The sequence below is a fragment of the Ochlerotatus camptorhynchus genome, unplaced genomic scaffold, assembly GCF_037179485.1.
Source record: "Ochlerotatus camptorhynchus isolate MF236.1 unplaced genomic scaffold, CSIRO-AGI_Acam_v1.1 ptg000330l, whole genome shotgun sequence".
Lineage (NCBI taxonomy): Eukaryota > Metazoa > Arthropoda > Insecta > Diptera > Culicidae > Ochlerotatus > Ochlerotatus camptorhynchus.
This window is the reverse complement of record NW_027040818.1, coordinates 765,885-785,771: the sequence shown is the minus strand read 5'-3', so window position 1 is coordinate 785,771 and position 19,887 is coordinate 765,885. Positions and strand designations below refer to the sequence as shown.

The window sequence follows — 19,887 nt, the reverse complement described above, 5'->3', positions numbered from 1 at the left end:
GCTAAGCACCTTGTATCAGTTATGGTTGATCAGGTAAACCATTTGATCTGAGCTCAAGACAATTTGGAGAACCTTGATTATAAATCAAAATAAATCAAAAACGATCCGCAGAAACTTTATGAACATGTCTTCGTAGGTTTTGTCGCTGAGGACATCGTGCAGTTCATGGTTGAGCCAGTAGATCAAATAATCTAAACTCCAAAGCAACTTGGAGAACCTAGAACATCTCATACACCATCAATTACAACGAAAATGATGTGCATTATAGTCATGGACCTGGGTGCATAAACTTGCAATAATTATAAAAATACAGCATGCAAATCATGCAAAATAGGAGATTTTAGGGCAAAACTTTGAAAACCCCAACTTACCCTATCGTGCTCAAGATGAAACCCACTCCAATCGATTCCTGACACTTTTTTCTATAAGAATGACTATTTTTTAGTCTCTTGTTCCAGCGAGCACTGAAGTTATTGAATTTTAACACATTGTTTCGATTTTGTCCCCAGTGTGCAATGAAGGGTGCATGACCAAAGCACGTGGTCGATATCGTGATAGCCACTACCACAAGCGCACAAATTGCTGCCTGCGAGCCCGATTCGGAAGAAATGCGAGTCTAACGAGTAGTGATTGGACATGAGCCTTGATATGACACGTATAAAGTCACGGCTCATGTCCAATCCTTTGAACCATGGCTTGTTCGATACCTGTGGGAGAATATAATGTAACCATCTTCCCAGATCACTCTCATTCCATTTTTGTTGCCAGTTAGTGAGGACGTGCTGGCGAGTAATTGAGAAAAATTCTGCAAAGGCGATTTGTCAATCAAAAATATCGCCTTCCATAGCGCCCACCTTAGCTAGCGAGTCCGCTTTCTCATTACCCGGAATTGAGCAATGAGATGGGACCCAAACTAAGGTGATAGTATAGGAGCAGTTAGATAAGGCACTCAATTTTGCCCGGATTTCGGTCAGGAAATACGAGGAGTGCTTCATCGGCCTCATTCATCGAATAGCCTCCAACGAGCTAAGGTTATCAGTAAAAATAAAATAGTGATCAGATGGTAGTGAGGCAATTTGCTCTACCGCGTAGAATATGGCTGCTAGTTCCGCAACGTATACGGAACAGGGTTTTTGCAGTTGATATGAGGCGCTATGAAATTCGTTGAATACTCCAAATCCAGTGGAAGCGTTTATAGTTGACCCATCTGTGAAAAAACTCTTATTGCTCTTATTGTTTAAAATTTTATCAACACTGTTTGAACAAAATACACAATAATTCAAAAGTACAAAGCAACTATCACATTAATAAACTGATACACTCTTTAGCTCAATAGCACTAGGTCCTACTATCGAGCTCCATTGCTTTCCGTGACAGTCTGAACACCATTCTTTGCTAGATCAACATTTTCCTCGTAATAAGCTTCTGAAAAGGGAATTCGATAGGATAAATACACATGTTCACGAATATCAACAATTGGACAACCAACCCGGCTTCTTATCAAACAGTTGTTTCTGTAGATTCGAGAAAGGAATCTCTATTCCCAAGCACAGCAACAGTCCCATTATGTAGGAAAGAACCAACGTCGAGGAAGTCGCCACCAGCTAAAACATCGAAAGATTTGAATCAACGACAATCTCAAAGTCAAATTCCACCTTTCCGCTCACAATTCTCACATCGCTGACATAGATTGGCTGCCGGATGTTCCCAAACGTCGCCCTTATCACGAACAAATGGCACAGATAAACTGCGTAGGTAATTTTCCCGAGCGGCCTAAACATGGGATTGCTGAGCAGTCGCTTTAAGAACCCTTTGTCGAGGAATAAAAAACCGGAAAAATGAATATGTATGCACACACATGGTAATCAACAACACTTACACCCCACACCGAATGCCAGCCCCACGAACAGCACTCCGAAAATCAACCCCCACAGATTCTTGGAGAGGGCAGCATAAAGCGCTATCCAGACGGCCGGCTTCTCAAAGTCGTACGCGTAAAACATGAATGCGGACAGCAGCAGCATAATGGCCATCGGCAGGGCCAAGTACCACACCATCAGGAACGGCTGAAAATGGATACAACGGTTGAATGGTGATGCATTGTGCGTTACAGTGCCGGAGCGAAAGATTGTGGACATGTCGTCAAACTTATCTGCGATTTGCTCCAGCTGGTCGACAGTGCACCATATGGGAAATTCGATAAACTCACTTTATGTCGTCGCACATTGAAGTCGCTTCGCTTCAGTTTATGGTACGTCAAACCGGCAATCAATCCCGCCAAATAGCTGCCATAATTCGTGTGCGTCGGGATGTACATTTTGCGGTAGCTCTCGTCGTACCAGAGGACGTATTTAAGCGCTCTGTGGAGGACAATAACAAATATGGAAATGACATAATGCACGTCGCAACAATATACAGAGCAGGGGAAGACGAAGACAAATATGTATAATCGAAAAGTAGCAATTTACTCTGGTCGTATCATTACCACCCCCTCGAAGAGGTTCAAATACGTCACGAGGGCGGGTGACACGTAGGACAGAACGATGGCCAGGGTGAGGGTGGGCCGCAGCAGTTTGGGGAAACGCCGAACGAAGACCAGCAGGAGCAGGCCAAGGATGAACAGTTGGAAATCGGTGGCGAGGTACCAACTTTGCTGAAGACACTGCAAATAGGGTGGGAAACTGAAAAACTTTCAATTTGAAATACGTTTCCGTTGTCACTTACCGGTTCGTCAACGGTGAAGTAGTTGTTCACAAATAGTAAATTGGCCCACCAGTTGTTCCGGCAGAAGGTTCTTTCGGTTTCGGAAACTCTCTTCCACAGAGGACCGTCCTGCAGTTTGAACAGCCAGGTTGCGTCTAGCAGGATCATGAACAGGTAGAGTGGAACTAATCTGTGAATGTGACCAATAAACAATAACATGTGAATTTAATAAGGGTAAAAAATAATCTAAGCGGTTTTACGGAATGGCGTTAGAAACGACAAAATGGCTTAAACACATTGAACTTTTTAAGCCATTTTGGTGTTTCTACAGAATACAGAAAAAAGCATTTTTCTTAAGCTTTCAAATGTAAAATATTCCATTAATATTGAAGGGAGCCTTATTTTGTTTTTCAAATTTTAAACACATTTTTGGATTTCTTACCCAAAGTTTCAAGAAATTTTCACCGTGTATATTTTATCAGAAAAGGAGTAACTTTTTCCTAAAATTTAGTCTAAGACGTAATTTCAAACGTAAGTGAAATGTTCGAGTTATGAATTGCTGAAAAATATCGAAAACGCCATTTTGAAGTTTTTTCAAAATAGCCGAATTTTAGCTCAAATATAAATGCTTGGCCACATCTTATTCTTCTCCTTCGCTTGAAATCTTATTACTTATCGCATATTAGTTTATTGCGTTCTCTCCCACCCACGGGCCACCCACAATAGTCCGTCACCGTCACCGTCACCGTCAGCGTCAACGCATCCGTCATGTACTAAACATTCTGACGGACAATCATGCGTCACGCTTTGCGTTTTGACAGTAGCATAATCTCGTTTTAATCATTTGTTTTGGTAGAAGATTTAGGGGAATTTACGTATTCTCGGCAACCTAAGCAGCGACCTTCTTTCTATAGCCTTTTTTCTCTATGGAACGTGTTTTAACTTGGCCTTCTTCGGGTAGAGATACTATCTATAAATCAAACAACTCGTTCGGTTGATAATCACAAACGATTTAACTCATATATATTTCTCCTGCCCATTATATACACATCTCAGACCTGACCAACTTGTCCTGATCATATGTTCGTCCCTCTCTCACTTTATCTCCTACTCTTTCGGGGATTATTCTGCATGGTCGAAATCACGACTTATCTACACCGTTACCACAACTCCTCATCCCATTAAAACAAAAAAATCATTTAGCCAAATTCATTCGATAGCAAATTCAACTCAGCATGCAACAAATTTAGAATGAACGATAATTCAAAATTAAATCACAAACTCCAATACAATGATCAGTAATACCAATAATCTTCCTTGCGTTTCTTCTTTAACCTCCTTCGCGACCTTCGAAACGAGTCTTTTTCTACTTGTGCAGCTACTTCGAGAGCTTGTTCATTACCAAAAATAAACGAATCAGCCGCAAAACCGTAAAACTCAGATTCTGAACCCGAGCTGGAAACACTCGCACAATCTTCCTCATCGTCTTCTCTTCTCCTTTTAGTCGGTCTCGTGGTAACGTCGGTCATGTTGGTCTGATTCATGTGATTCGGCACAATGTTGTTATTACTGGTGCTGGATTGCGCTGGTGGTGCCGGTGTAACGCTCTCTCCAAGGAAGGCAAAGCGACAAAGCGCTTAAATACGTCCGGCGCTCTGTGGATACGTCATCCAAGTAGCAAAGAACGTTTTCCAAACCTTGGAGCACTTGGTCCATTACTTTTTGAAAAATAGCTGCACGTTTGTAAAGATATAAACCCTTAATGGTGTTTATCACCATAAACTTCTTGGAACGCTCTGATAACAAGAGTTGGGTGTAAGCACCAACTAAATCTAGCGAACAAAAAACTTTTGAACCACTAAGGGTGGTAAAAATGTCTTGAATCAGCGGCAAAGGGTAAGAATTCGTGACAATGACTTTGTTTATTGTGACTTTACAGTCAATAACAAGACGAATACTCTGGTCTTTCTTGACCACCGCAACTACAGGTGAGGCCCATTCGCTGGCTTCAATTGGTTCAATAATTCCATCGTTCTCCAAATTATCTAAACAATCTAAGACTTTCTGTTTCAGCCTTAAAGGAACATCGTATGCTTTCCTAAACATAGGTTTATGATCTTTTAAAACCAAATCACCAACATAACCTTTGATTGGACGAGACAAATCTTTATCAAAAACCGAAGGAAACTTACGCTTTACGTCGTTTACTATCTCCTCTTCCTGCAGCGAGTTGATGCAAGTTGTAGCCAGTGTTTGTTGATTGAATGCTCATTTCCAGTCTCCAAAAAATATGTCCAGCCAGCTTCTTCCAATCAGAGGCACGAATTTGTTATTGCATCGTAAAACAATCAAAGGAAGACGTTGGTTTAATCCGTTCAGCTGCACAAAAACATTCGCCTTTCCCAAAACCTGTAACCTTTTGCCATCAATAACCACCAACCTTTTGTTGCACACCTCCAGGCTTAAATCTTTAAATTTTCTTAGGAAAAGTTCTTCTGAAATAACACTTTCCGCTGAACCGCAATCCACTTCCATAGTAAGGGATCAACGTTCAATTTGTGCGTCAACATAACAGGGTTCATTTATCTTATTGATTGAAGAAATCATCAAGCATGCAAAATCCTCTTCATCAGAATTGTCCTCTAAATCAGTCTTTAGTCGCTTGAAAAGCCCAGAAGAGTCTGAAGTACTAGGCTTGGGAGAGCCAACAAAATTTACATTTGGTTTACTTTCACGTGGGTTTTTGTCTTTAAGACGAAAACAATACTTTTTTGTGTGTCCTCTCTTCTTGCAATGAGAGCAAAAATATGCTATTTTCCCTGGACTGTTATTATCTCTGCTGTCATATCTGCGATCATATCTATTGTAACCTTCATTTCTAAACCGAACAAAACGATTCCTACTATCGCTTCTACTCCTTCCTCTGTAACCCGATCCTCGACTTGATCTAATCTAATAGGTGATCTACGACCAAGCCTTGCTATGACGCCTAGTCGTGGTTCATCGTCCCTTTTCAGCGTATTGGTTCTGTCCGACGCTATTTCTTTGTTTACTATTATTCTCTCGGCCTTGCTAGCTGTGAGGTCTTCTTCGTCGAATAGGCGATTCTGCATTTGACGGTCATAAGTCCCTATAACAAGCACATCTCTAATTGCTCTGTCTTTAAATGTACCAAAGTCACATTGCTCAGCTAAAGTTTTCACATCAAGTACGAAATCTACTGCTTTTTCATGTTGGCCCTGCCTGCGCGTCCAAAACTTGTAGCTATGGATCACGTCTGAATCTACTTTGTCGTAATGTTTTTTCAGGTTTTCCGTGATTTCTTTGTACGTAAGGTCTTTGAAATCGCGACCGGGGAATAACAGTTTTAATCGAGAAAAAACTTCAGTGCCACAAACAGCTAAGAAGGATGATTTATAATCATCCGGGGCAAATTTGTTATGATCAAACATCCATTCAAGTTGCTCCCAGTGTTGGAAAAATCATTTTCAAAAAAAGTTCTATCACAGCTCATTGCAGAGATAAATCCCAAAGGAACTTCTCACAAAAAGTTCGCGAACGAGAGATTATAAAAAGTTCATGAAAGCGTAGAGCGAGAGAAATTTTCATTTCGTATCGCGAAAGATCTTTCGTCTCTCCATCTCACATCATTTCACACGTACTCGTGATTCGAACCAACCAAATATCCCCTCAGCTTTGTTCTTTTTTTCCAGCGAGTAAAGGTAGGCGATGATCACGCGAGAGTGTCTGTTTGTTTTCTTCTCGTTCTCCGATATTTTTCGCATCCTTCACATTAAATACCATTTCCAGAGAACTTTGAGATTTGGGCGTAATTGCTTTTGTAAACAAACACGTCATTCAGCGATTTCTCACGAATCAAAGCACAATCTAGCGAACTATACTATACCAAATGAATCATTCCTCTACCTGTCTGTGTTGTTAGTTTTTTAGATTGAACTTTAATTCACGAGAAATCGGCGAATTAAGTGTGTGTTTACAAAAGAAATTACGCCCTAATCTCAAAGTTTTCCGGATTTATTTATAGTTTTAGTTCTCAATGCAACCAGCTAATAGTAGATACTTGTAACCAGTGCTGTAAATTTTCATATCATTCGATTGAAGATGAACCACTACAACCATTCAATCAATTCTGTGTAAACGAATTCTCACATGACCATAATTTGAAGAGCCCCTTTCTCATTCGAAGCTCATTGTCACTGTCAATTGAGTCACTCAATATCATTTGATATACGACAGTGGAGTACGGAAGAAATCCAGAAAAATGGTCCCGAACAGACAAGTCGACCCGATGTCGGATCAATGTAAGGCTAATTTAAGGTCGATGTCGACCCAATGTCGTGTTAATGTCGGGTCAATTTTGGGTTTATGTCGGGTCAATGTCGGGTCAACATCGGGTTGGGGTTTGATAGAAGTCAGGTTGGTGTCGGGTTGGCTTAGCTTTTTCGCCGGAATGTCGACCAGAGCTCCGTTTGTGTGTAGGTTTTTTTTTTTTTTTTTTTATAATTCGTTTATTTTTCCAGGCTCATTTGCTGTAGCTTTGCGGAGCCGATATTCATTGTTTAAATAACAAAATTACTTAAAACTAACGTTAGTAAAGCGGAGGCCGATTACTCGCGGCTATCTCGAGGTTAGGGGTAACAAATTGTAACAAATGGATGGCAGGGTAGGGATTGTGAACACAAGGTTTGGAGAGCAATGTGCTCTTGATCTCGAACTAGGCGACACTCTGATGAAAAAGACAAACATGGGGGTACACCGATGGGTAGCTAACAACTTGGGAGAACACAAGATGACACTAACTTCTAAATCCTCAAATCTATCCGTTTTAAAAACACATAAATTAAATTCAAATAGTCAAGGTCTCGGCTCGCCAAGACATCTCTAACGGGTATCGCGGGTTGTTTTCCTCGGGCCCTGAGGGATGTGGATAACTCAGATCTGGCAACACGGTGTAAGGTACACGACCAAACAACATGCTCGATATCGTGATAACCACTGCCACACGCACATAAATTGCTGCCTGAGAGCCCAATTCGATAGAAGTGCGAGTCTAACGAGCAGTGATTGGACATAAGCCTTGATATAACGCGTATAAAGTCGCGGCTCATGTCCAACCCTTTGAACCATGGCTTGTTCGACACCTGAGGGAGAATAGAATGTAACCATCTTCCCAATTCACCATCATTCCATTTTTGTTGCCAACTGATGAGGACTTGCTGACGAGCAATGGAGAAAAATTCGTTGAAGGCGATTTGTCGCTCAAAAATATCGCCTTCCATAGCGCCCACCTTAGCCAATGAGTCCGCTTTCTCATTACCCGGAATTGAGCAATGAGATGGGACCCAAGCTAAGGTGATAGTATAGGAGCAGTTAGATAAAGCACTCAGTTTAGATCGTATTTCAGGCAGGAAATACGAGGAGTGCTTCATCGGCCTCATTGAACGAATAGCCTCCAATGAGCTAAGACTATCCGTAAAAATAAAATAATGGTCAGACGGTAGTGAGGCGATTCGCTCTACTGCGTAAAATATAGCTGCGAGTTCCGCAACGTATACTGAGCATGGTTTCTGCAGTTTATAAGAGGCGCTATGAAATTGATTAAATACACCAAATCCAGTGGAAGCATTTATGGTTGACCCATCTGTGAAAAATCTTTTATCGTTACTTACATGGTGGTACTTGATTGCGAAAATTGAGGGAACAACCATCGACCGATGGTGATCTGGTATTCCATGGATTTCTTGCATCATGGTCAGATCAAAATTTACAGAGGAACTATAGAAGGCTTGAAAGCAATCACGATTGGAGATTAATGAAGAAGGACCAACCTCCAGCGTCATGTACTCATAGTACAAACTCATGAATCTTGTTTGAGGATTTCTGTCGAGCAGCTTCTCAAAGTTTTCTATTATCAATGGGTTCATTACTTCACAACGGATAAGAAACCGGAAGGACAGTTCCGCGAAACGATCTGTCAGTGGGAGAACACCCGCGAGTACTTCGAGGCTCATCGTATGCGTCGAGTGCATACAGCCAAGCGCGATTCGGAGGCAACGGTATTGAACCCGTTGTAGCTTCAGGATGTGTGTTTTTGCCGCGGATTGAAAGCAGAAGCTACCGTACTCTAGGACCGACAAGATGGTTGTTCGATACAACCTGATCAGATCTTCCGGGTGTGCTCCCCACCAAGTTCCAGTAATTGTACGAAGAAAATTAATTCTTTGCTGGCATTTTTGTTTCAGATACGCAATATGTTTTCCCCATGTGCATTTGGAATCGAACCAGACACCTAAATACTTAAAAGAAATACTTTGAGTGATTGTTTTACCCATTAGCTGAAGCTGTAACTGTGCAGGATGGTGCTTCCTAGAAAAAACAACCAACTCAGTTTTCTCCGGAGAGAATTCGATACCCAGCTTCATAGCCCAAGTAGACAAATTGTCTAAGGTATCTTGCAATGGTCCTTGCAGGTCCGGTGCACTTGGCCCTATAACAGACACAACCCCGTCATCTGCAAGCTGCCTTAGCGAGCAATTTTCATCAAGACAACCATCAATGTCTTTTACATAGAAATTATAAAGAAGGGGGCTTAAACATGAACCCTGGGGGAGACCCATGTAACTAATTCGTGAAGTTGTCGAGTTTCCATGAGAAAAGCTCATATATTTCTCAGACAACAAGTTGCTCAAATAGTTGTTCATAATTGGTGAAAGCCCACTATCGTGGAGTTTATCCGAAAGGACATCGATACAAACAGAATCAAAAGCCCCCTTAATGTCCAAGAAAACTGAACCCATTTGCTGTTTTTGCGCATAGGCCAGTTGAATTTCAGTTGAAAGCAACGCAAGACAGTCGCTCGTTCCTTTGCCTCTCCGAAATCCAAATTGCGTATCTGAAAGTAAACCATTCGACTCGACCCATTTGTCTAGACGAAAAAGAATCATTTTCTCCAACAATTTCCGTATACAGGACAGCATCGCGATGGGACGGTACGAGTTATAATCCGACGCGGGTTTACCGGGTTTTCGAATGGCGATAACTCTTACTTGCCTCCAATCATCCGGAACAATGTTGTGCTCCAGAAATTGATTGAATAAGTTCAACAAGCGTCTCTTCGCGACGTCTGGGAGATTTTTGAGCAAGTTAAACTTGATTCTATCCATTCCTGGAGCTGAGTTGTTACATGAGAGGAGAGCAAGTGAGAATTCCACCATCGAAAACGGAGAATCTATTTCGTTATTACCCGACGGACGATCACGAACGTTGGTTTGAACCGGCACCGAATCCGGGCAAACTTTCCGCGCGAAGCTGAATATCCAACTGTCTGAGTACTCCTTGTCTTCGTTGACCAGTGATGACGCGTTTCGCATTCTCCTGCCGACATTCCAGAGTGTTCTCATGGAAGTCTCTCGCGACAAACCATCGACGAACCGACGCCAGTAACCGCGTTTCTTGGCTTTAATCAAGCCCTTGAAAGTTTTCTCGAGGTCGGTGTACCGCTCGAAATCCCCGACCTTACCGTGTTTGCGGAAGCGTTTATACGCGGCGGACTTCTCGCTGTTCGCGTTGGTGCAATCCTTATCCCACCACGGAGTGAGAGGTCGTCTGCGAATGGAAACACCCGGAACGCGTTTCGTCTGTGCTTGAAGAGCGCAGTCAACGATAAGTCGCGATAAAAAGGAGTACTCATCCAGCGGAGGGAGTATCTCAACCGATTCAATACCACCGAGAACCGTGGCCGCAAATTTTTTCCAGTCGATGTTTTTCGTGAGGTCGTACGCGATGTCAACCGAGCGAGTGGAAGATGAACCATTGGTAATAGAAATTTTGATTGGCAAATGATCACTACCGTAGGGATCTTGGATTACTTTCCACGAGCAATCCAACGCTAGTGAACTCGAACAAAGTGAGAGGTCTAATCTGCTTACTCTTGCTGGAGGTTTGGCTACTCGTGTTGCTTCCCCGGTGTTCAGAATTGTCATTTTGAAGATGTCGCACATGTCGTATATCAAGGTTGAGCGGTTGTCGTCGTACAGTTCCCCCCAGCCTGTACCGTGAGAGTTAAAATCTCCTAAGATCAACCGAGGCTCAGATAAAACTGAGCAGATATCTGAGAGACCTTGGCGAGAAATCGCAGTTCTCGGAGGAAAATATACTGAGGCAATACTGAGGCTTTTACCTCGAATATTTACCTGACACGCGACAACTTCAATGCCTGTCACGGAAGGCAGATCGATTCTATAAAAGGAATGGAGCTTATTAATCCCTAGAAGCACCCCTCCATACGAATCTGCTCGATCAAGGCGAATAATGTTAAAATCGTGGAAAGGGAGATCGGTGTCTGAAGAAAGCCATGTTTCACAAAGAGCAAATGCGTCACAAAGTGAGTTGTGAACTAAAAATTTGAATGCGTCAAGTTTCGGTATAAGACTTCTGCAGTTCCACTGAAGAAGAGAGATCATATCTCCGACCTCATTCGGAAAATTATCCATCAAAAGATATGATCGATGCAAGGAAGGACCACCTAGAAGCTAGTTGCTTCAAAAGAGTTTTCACAAATGGAAGCACTAAATTAATAATGTTCCTAGTTGAGTCAGAGACGTTGAATATATTGAAGATGCTCTCCACAATTCCAGAAAACGTGAACATGGCATCATGTTCTTGCTGGTTATTTAGCTGATTTTCTGGCTGAAAAACTGGGATATCTGGGGTTTTAGATGATCCCGGAAGTGGCGGAAAGTCTTTGTTAAAATTACAAACTTGAAATCCCGGTGGTGGGGGTTTTGCTACATTTCCGCTACCTCTTAAATTTGTCAAGGTAGGTTGAGAGTCCGTACGAGAGGCCTTACGAGGTTTTTGGGTGACGTTTGTTTTGGACCGCTTCCTCGTGTTGCCGTTAAAGACAAAAGGACTAGTCTCACCAACCTCTGAGTCAGAGCCCTGATCATCATCTGGCAGGAGGTGGAATGTGTTGTTGCTTTTTGGGGTGGTTTGGGAAGATGAAGCGGTCGTTTTCAAAATTTCTGCTAACGAGCGCTTAGAGCGAGCTTGCAAGGACCGCTTTAGTTTTTCTCCCTGCTGTTTGTACTTCGGGCAATCACTCAGAGCATGCGGAGCATCCTTACAGTAAACGCATATTGGTGTAGCATGACAAGGACCCTCCGTATGCTCCTCCCCACATTGATCGCACCGCGGTTTGTTGGAACAAAAGTCCGCGGTGTGACCTAGTTGTTTGCATTTCAAGCAATTCATTACCCTCGGTACAAACAAGCGTACAGGTAGTCGAACCTTCCCAATTGTGACGTAGTCAGGTAATGCCGATCCTGAAAAGGTCACACGAAACGAATCTGAGAGGGTATACTTTTTGTTTGTGCCTATGTGCGACACTGACTGCAGTTGAATGCAGTCCAGTATCTTGACTTTCGGAAGGGCACGGTTTTTGAAAATGCCGAAAGATTCGACTTGCAGGAAATCCTCACAAGTCAGACTCGAATCGGTGACCACTCCTTCAATTTCTACGTCACAACTGGGGACGTAGACTCGATATTCGATCGAAAAAAGCTCACAGGCAACAATTCGGTTTGCCTGTTTCAGGTTATCAACGGTAACGCGCAGTTTGTTTGGCGTCACCTTAAAGATATCGGTTACGGCCGAAAAATGTTTTGTCAGATCCTTCGAAATCCGAGAAATATTCAAAGGTTTTTGTTTGGGCCGGAAGAAAACAACCCACGGACCTTTCGAGTCATCAGGGTAAGCCTTGTGGCGGGGGGTCGCTGATATTTTCGGGGGAAGGAGTGGAGTAGGGGGCACATAAGGACAAGGCGGCGATGGTGGACAAGGCGGCGATGGAGGAGAAGGGGGCTGTGGTAGAGATTTCACTTTTGGATAGGCTCCAGTGTTCTTGCTGGTGGTTTGATCAAGGTGCTCTTCGAGGGTATCCATTTCCTCAGAGCTATCAAGCTTTTCAAATGAGGGAGACTTTATTGACTCATCATCAGAGATGTCAAGCGACAGACCCCCGCCTTTATTTGTATCATCCATTGCGGTGACTTAAGATACCACCGCAACGGAATTGGTTGCAATCTTAGTTATTAAATGTTTATATTTTCCACAAATTTCAAATATATGGATTGAAATTGGAAAGGAAACAACAAGAAAAGGAAGTCAACACTGTGAGTGAATTGCTCAGTGTTAAAAAAAATAAAAATAAAATAAAATATGTGCAAAAAAAACTAAATAAGATAATGAATAATAATAAAAATAATAATTTGTAAGAAAGGAAATTCAACGCTGCAGGGGGATTACTTAATATTAGCAAATCAAAAACAAAACAAAAAAAAAATTATTTACAAAAAAAAAAAAAGAATTAGGCTGAGAAAAAAAAATTAACTTATCTCTATATGCCGGGATGGCGCGTTTACAAACTCCACTGTGCGATGAAGCAGAGATGATCGCTCTATTGTTGCAGCACGTGGCTTAGCACAAAGGGCACCGTCTGGTCTGTATAGACCGTATCTGCAGTTCTGCTGCTTCGTTGTACGGTGTATACGGGTGATGACCTTTTGATGCCGTATGATGCGATGTCTAGGTGGTGGTTGATAGTTTTACCGTTGGACAATCCAATCTTCAGACTCGGCTGAGATGGTTGCTTCCTCCGGGGAACGTTTATGTCCGCCTGTGGCACTGCACACCTGAAGGTGTAAAAAAAAACTCCGATCGGGGAGAGAAAAAAAATCCACTTTTTTCCGAAAAACACTTTTGCGGCGGCGGGAGAGTAGCGTAAGCAAACTTGCTCTGTCGAACGTTCGACGAGGAATGTGTGTAGGTTACACTCAATCGAATGATATATAGCGTTTCTCAAATGAGAATGATCCATGCCTTCGTCAAATGACTAAGCTACTGATATCACCCATTCGGAGGAGGTCCCCTTTGATAGCGAATAGCTACTTTTCTCATTTTCATCAAAAATGTTCAAATGATTTTGAGAATTTACAGCAGCACAGTGAAAAAGTTCACCACCACCTATATTCCCAACCATCCCCCTGCATATAATTATTGCATAAGAGCTTACAGGAACGATATTACGAACACTAGTGATGAGAGGAGCCATGCATTAACTGTATTTCGTGAAAATGAGAATACATTAGGCGCTCCTCCTTCCGCAACCCCCTATCCTGAGGAACGGTTTTAATATAAAAATTGCTAGTCACAAAATCTTACACTACCCTCCCCGTTCCTCGTTAATGTCGCGTTGACACTTGTGCTGATTCATTCATTTTTTTTGCCAGAAACCAATGCACCAATCAATCAGTTGCACAAAACTGTTCACATCATCCTGATAACGGCTACTTTAAACAACAGGCGCCAGTAGACAGCCAGGTACCAGACTTATCAGTCTTTAGAGATTGTATTGATTTACTCGGGATAGCTTTCTGTCTATAATCTTTCCTTTGTGAAATGTGCAGTGCAATTTTCAAGAACGAATGTGGTGTAAAGAGATAGAGAGAAAAAATGATCTGATATTTTTCGTATCCTCACGTTGGTGATTCGAGTTAAAAAAGTTCGCGATATCTCATTCTCTCATCCCAGAAAGTTCGCTCAGGAAATATTGGAGTGTGAAACTAGTGAGGGAAAGTTCCCAAGAGAAAACGTATCGCAAGCGAAAATGATATTTTGGTAAGAATTCCATCACTGGTTGCTCCAAATATTGAGCAAAAGGAATGGTTCCCGGCAACAAAGGCTCGGTACTGGTGGACAATGGCATCTTGAACAACAGGCGATGACAGCACCGAACTCACCAGTAGCAGCAACAACAACGTTTCCTCCGATGATTATTGATAGCAGCAGCAGCGATGTTCTCACCACCACAGCAGCTAACAGCAACAGCAGCAGAACCAACAGCAGTAGCAAATACGCCACCACTACAATAGCAATAACGTACTGTAAAGGTCAACGTACGATGTCGTAACTAAATCCAATTGAGGTTTTCACTGAACAATTTTCCTTCTAATGCTCTTTTTCTCTCTTCTCACTTAATGTACGTTTTCACAATGACTTCCACGGATGCCGCAAATATCACGCCTCACTATTCCTGATGGCACAAAACGAAGATAAACTAAATTAAAATGATATGAAAACCGGGTGAACAGAATAAAAGAATCAGCGTCACGAAACAGCCAACTGCGAATTTCTTTTCACAAAATGGCGTTGCTGATAAAAATACGCTGCATAAGGATTTTCTCTTTGTTGGCTAGATACAATTTGACTCGGTCCAAAATTTTAACAATCACTGAGTGAGGAAAATCACTGATTTTTATAGCAAAACTAGCAAAAATGTCTACAAAAAGGTATGAAAACCACGCCACTAGCAGAACAATAGAGCTCAACGTTATTCTTCTGATAACAAAAAAAAATTCTTACTCTTGCTCGAATAAAATGTCTACCACCCGATGATAAAAATGTGGGCTTTCACAAATTTCCCCGTTGATAATTCGTTTATCCGGGTAAATACTGCCACTACGATAATCTTCACTAAGTTTTCACTAAATTTCACTTTTTACACGCGTTGAAAGATTCCTATTCCATCCTCGTCTCCACTGTTTTAACTTGGCCTTCTTCGGGTAGAGATACTATCTATAAATCAAACAGCTCGTTCGGTTGATAATCACAAACGATTTAACTCATATATATTTCTGCTACCCATTATATACACATCTCAGACCTGACCAACTTGTCCTGATCATATGTTCGTCCCTCTCTCACTTTATCTCCTACTCTTTCGGGGATTATTCTGCATGGTCGAAATCACGACTTATCTACACCGTTACCACAGAACGCACACATATGCAGTATTGGTTTGTTTACAATCTTTTGCTGCCAGCTGCTCTAACAATTTCAGTCGAAAGAACTGTCAAAAACTGTTTTGAAACGCTTTTACAAAGCTCCAATCTTCTTTAGTGAGAGCGAGTATTGTCGGCAACCAGTTTTTCTTCGGCAACCGTTCCATTTGAACTGCATGTAAATCTGCTGTTCTATTATCGGCAACTCGAAATCAGCTACAATTTGTAGAGCGTGTGTTCATTTCAAGAAAACCCTGCCAGATTGCTTTTTCTCAGTGGTAAAAATATAGTCAAATTGAAGCTGAAAGCATAAAGAATCGTTTGCATGCATTTAGCGAAGTATTTTCGTAAGAAAATCCAGTGAAAATAGTGTTTCAATTTGGGTTGCCGAAAATAGTCTGTCATGCCGAAGCCGTCATTTCCCCTAGTATTTAAAAAAAAAAGTCCGAACATTCTGAATTTGGGAGGCGATTGGTGAATGGCGAGTTGGATTTGCCAGCACCGGGCAAGTTACCAGGCTCAAATGAAGTGATGCCGTATTTCATTGTTGGGGATGCAGCATTTCCTCTTAAGAATAACTTGCTCCGGTCATATCCAGGTGTTGACCTATCTCCAATTTAAGACAACTTCAATCAACGACTGTGCAGAGCCAGGAGGACCATCGAAAACAGCTTTGGAATTCTAGTGGCGAGGTGGAGGATTTTGAAGAACACGTTAGTTATGCTTCCAGGCTCGGTTAACAAAATTGTGAAAGCTTGTGTCATTTTGCACAACTTTGTAAAGAGGAATTCTGCGAATGATTACTGCCCGCCATGCTTCGTAGATCGTGTTGATGGTGACGGGAACGTCAGTGAATCTGGTGAATGGCGTACATTATAGTAGTTGATCCTCTGAGATGTTTTAACTCTGCGGCCCTTCAGAGAGGCAACAATGCGGCACGATCTGCATCAGGGAATCAAAATGAAAGATTCAGATAAAGATAATGGCATTCTCATTTTGGTTACACTCATGATTAGTACAAATCCATAATCACAATGGACAGTTCTGGAAACGATAATGCGATTATCATTTGTGTAACAGATCATGATCATATGAAATAGCGATAATCTCAGATCATCATCATCAGCTGTCGTCACTGAAAACTCCCCATTTAAGACAAGGCTAATCAACTACCCTATAATATGTGAATTTTCGGAATGAGGATGACGTATAGAGATCGAAAATCGATGTTTTCCGCCATTATGAAATCCAAGATGGTAGCCATCGATTTAAGAAAAAGTGTCGAAAATTGATGTCCGCCACCATTTGAAAATCAAAGATTACCCTGCAATGTGGGTATTTTCGGAACAGGGATGGCATGCAGATGTAGAAAATTCTGCCGCTATTTGGGAATCCAAGATGGCGGCTATTGATTTTAGAAACAACTTTTCCCTACAATGTGGGCATTTTAGAAAACGGGATGACGTGTAGATGTCAAAAATTGATGTCGGCCGCCATGTTGAATAGTTTATTTGTCAGTTCTATCTAAATCCAAGGCCGCCAAATTGGATTCCAAAATGGCGGTTGACATCGATTTTCAACATCTATGCATTATTCCAGTTCCAGAAATACCCATATTGTAGGATATTTGAAAGTTTTTTTTTTCCGAAACCAACGGCCGAGATGACGGATTTCAAAATAGCGACCTACATTGATTTTCAAAATATATGTGTCATCCCGATTCCAAAAATATCCGTATTGTAGGGTATTTGACATCTAGAACAACTTTTCCGAAGACAGCAAGTTCCTAGATTTTGAGATACATTACAAAGTGATTGTTATCATATCAGTAGATTTTCATTTTTGTTGCTGATCATGATTGTAACACAAATGATAATCCATGATCTTACTGTACACTGATCATGATTCCGTTAGCTAGTATTTTTATCGTCGGTAAGCATCGGAAGATAGCATTTTCTTGATTCCCTGATCTGCATACGCTAACCGTAATGTGTTGGCCAAACATGTATTGACACAATATTGTTAAAGGATATATAAAACATTGCAATAGTTTAAATTGTCAACAAAGCTATTTCACTAGTTCAGTGCCAACATTTCAAAGGGGCGTAATTGCATGTGTAAACAATGGCTTTAGCCGCCGATTTCTCGCTCACTCATTAAAAATAATAACACCAACAGGTAGAGGAATGTTTCCTCTACCAGCTAGCATTGTAACTTTGGAGAGGTAAGATTTCATTTGCGAGCAATTGACGGCTAAAGTCATTGTTTACAAAAGCAATTACGCCCCTTTGAAATGTTGACACTGAGTTGTATTTTATTGAAAAATTTCACTGAAATTTGTTTGGAAATTGGGGTTGGCCCTTTTTACACACTTCTATTATACAAAAAATACACTTCTGATTACGCTGATGTGAAGAAAAAGCAACATGACGCTGCGTCAATTTTGAAATTTTTTAAAATTTAGCACAGCGTCAGCGTTTTAGTACTGGCGCGCAGTAAGCGCAACGCATCTTTGTGGGTTGCTAAACTGAATATCGTTGGCTCAAACCAAGCTGTCAGTTGACACTGACGGTGACGGTCACAGTGACGGTGACGGACTATTGTGGGTGCCGGCGCCGGTGGTGTAGTGGTAAGCGTGACTGCTTTCTAACACCCCAATGGGTATGGGTTCAATCCCAGCCAAGGTCGGTGGGATTTTTCTGAGGCATAAACATCTCTGGTCACGTCTTCCTTCGGAAGGGAAGTAAAGCCGTTGGTCCCGGCCCATGTGTGTTGTAAATGGGTGCGATATCCTACGCAGGTGTGGAAAAGCTGCCTTCCTGCACATTCGGTTGCCGTCAATGGATGGCAATCGATGTCCGTCGGTGATTGGCACTAGATTGCGGAACAGAGACAGACGTTAAATAAAGAAGAAGAAGAAGAAGACTATTGTGGGTGGCCCTTTAGTGTTCTAGCTGCACTTCTTAATTGCTGTGCTGTGTTCTTAATTGAGAGCATTCGATGCCTGTACCATTTTTACATTAGTATAATTGTGTGGCAAGTACAATCATACGCTACGCCGAAGGAAGTAGAGAAATTTTCCAACCCGAAAAATTCCTAGACCGGTCCGGGAATCGAACCCAGCCACCTGAAGCGTGGTTTTGTAGTTGCGCCTTTACCGACTGTGGAGGCCAGACAAGCATACATAACATAATAATTATTTTTCACAGTTAAACATCGTCTCTAAAACACTAACGCCATATCAAGCTGAACATTCCATTAGGTCCTAAGTAACATTGATCGATTCTCTTCGTCGACTTTCTCTTTCGTTAATAACTTGAACACATACCCGTTTCTTGTTGTAATTGTCGTATTAGATGCTAGATATAAGCTTCTTTTATCAATCTGTGTGCTGAAAATAATTGGGAATGTTTTTACATGGCCGTGGGGATACAAAGAGAAAGTCGACGAAGAGAATCTCTCAATGTTACTTAGGACCTAATGCAATGTTCAGCTTGATATGTTGAATACACTGTCATGGCCAATGCGCTCAACCGATGGCACAAGTGTGTGAACATCAACAGCAAGGAAATAGACTATGAGCGCCACAGGTGGTGGCACTACCAACTAACAAACATTTAAATTGACTGTTAAGCACGCGTCTGGTTTGGAAGTGTTCTGCTGTAGAGCAGTTCCACTCCAACGACGAATCGAGTTTATGTTTCCCTCTCCAAATTCCATGAAACTTACGCATAATTGTTCACTAGGGGCAATGAACCAATTCAGCAATTTTGACTAACGACTAAATTTTCAAAATGGCGTATTCGATATTTTTAAATCATAGCACGAAAACAGCTAATCTAATCGAAATGACGTCTGAGACAAAGTTGTAGGAAGTTGGATTGCCTCTTCAGAAACAGTCCATTCTCAAGACTTTTAGACCTGTGTTTATTTGAAAGCTTATTAAAATTGCTTCCTTTTCTGAAATGCACACAATGAGCGTTTCAAAATTGACCAAAATCGTAGAATATCAACTAAATAACATAGTAGCCAAAAAGCAGGGGAAAATTAGGGAAAATATTCAAATTCGACATCAAACTTTTTAAAACCCCACACGACAGAAGTTTCGTCAATATTTCCATCAATATTTTCAACATTATTTGCGGTGGGTTCATCAACAAAACTTTAGCTCCTCGCTAAAATTGATGTATCCGATAAAATATTCCCAGTGAAGTAACAGTGGTTGCGACAGAAGCTGCCGAGGAACAGCCCCCTTCTGCTGCTGTAGTCAAACAAAAGTGGAAAATGAGGATAAATATTGAAACATGAAGTCAAACTTTTTTGA

General features: G+C 41.6%; 1 protein-coding gene across 1 annotated transcript in view; it reads right to left on the bottom strand.

The window, feature by feature from the left end:
• Positions 1 to 1,348: 1,348 nt before the first annotated feature.
• LOC135708530 (nose resistant to fluoxetine protein 6-like) overlaps positions 1,349 to 19,887 on the bottom strand; it is a 32,531-nt gene continuing 13,992 nt past the window's right edge. The window contains exons 7-13 of the mRNA XM_065230636.1: positions 2,725 to 2,893; positions 2,469 to 2,662; positions 2,210 to 2,360; positions 1,880 to 2,066; positions 1,668 to 1,810; positions 1,490 to 1,604; positions 1,349 to 1,425 (exon numbers count right to left, since the gene is read on the bottom strand). Of these exons, the coding sequence (XP_065086708.1) occupies positions 1,349 to 1,425; positions 1,490 to 1,604; positions 1,668 to 1,810; positions 1,880 to 2,066; positions 2,210 to 2,360; positions 2,469 to 2,662; positions 2,725 to 2,893 (1,036 nt within the window). The remainder of the gene's footprint in view (positions 1,426 to 1,489; positions 1,605 to 1,667; positions 1,811 to 1,879; positions 2,067 to 2,209; positions 2,361 to 2,468; positions 2,663 to 2,724; positions 2,894 to 19,887) is intronic.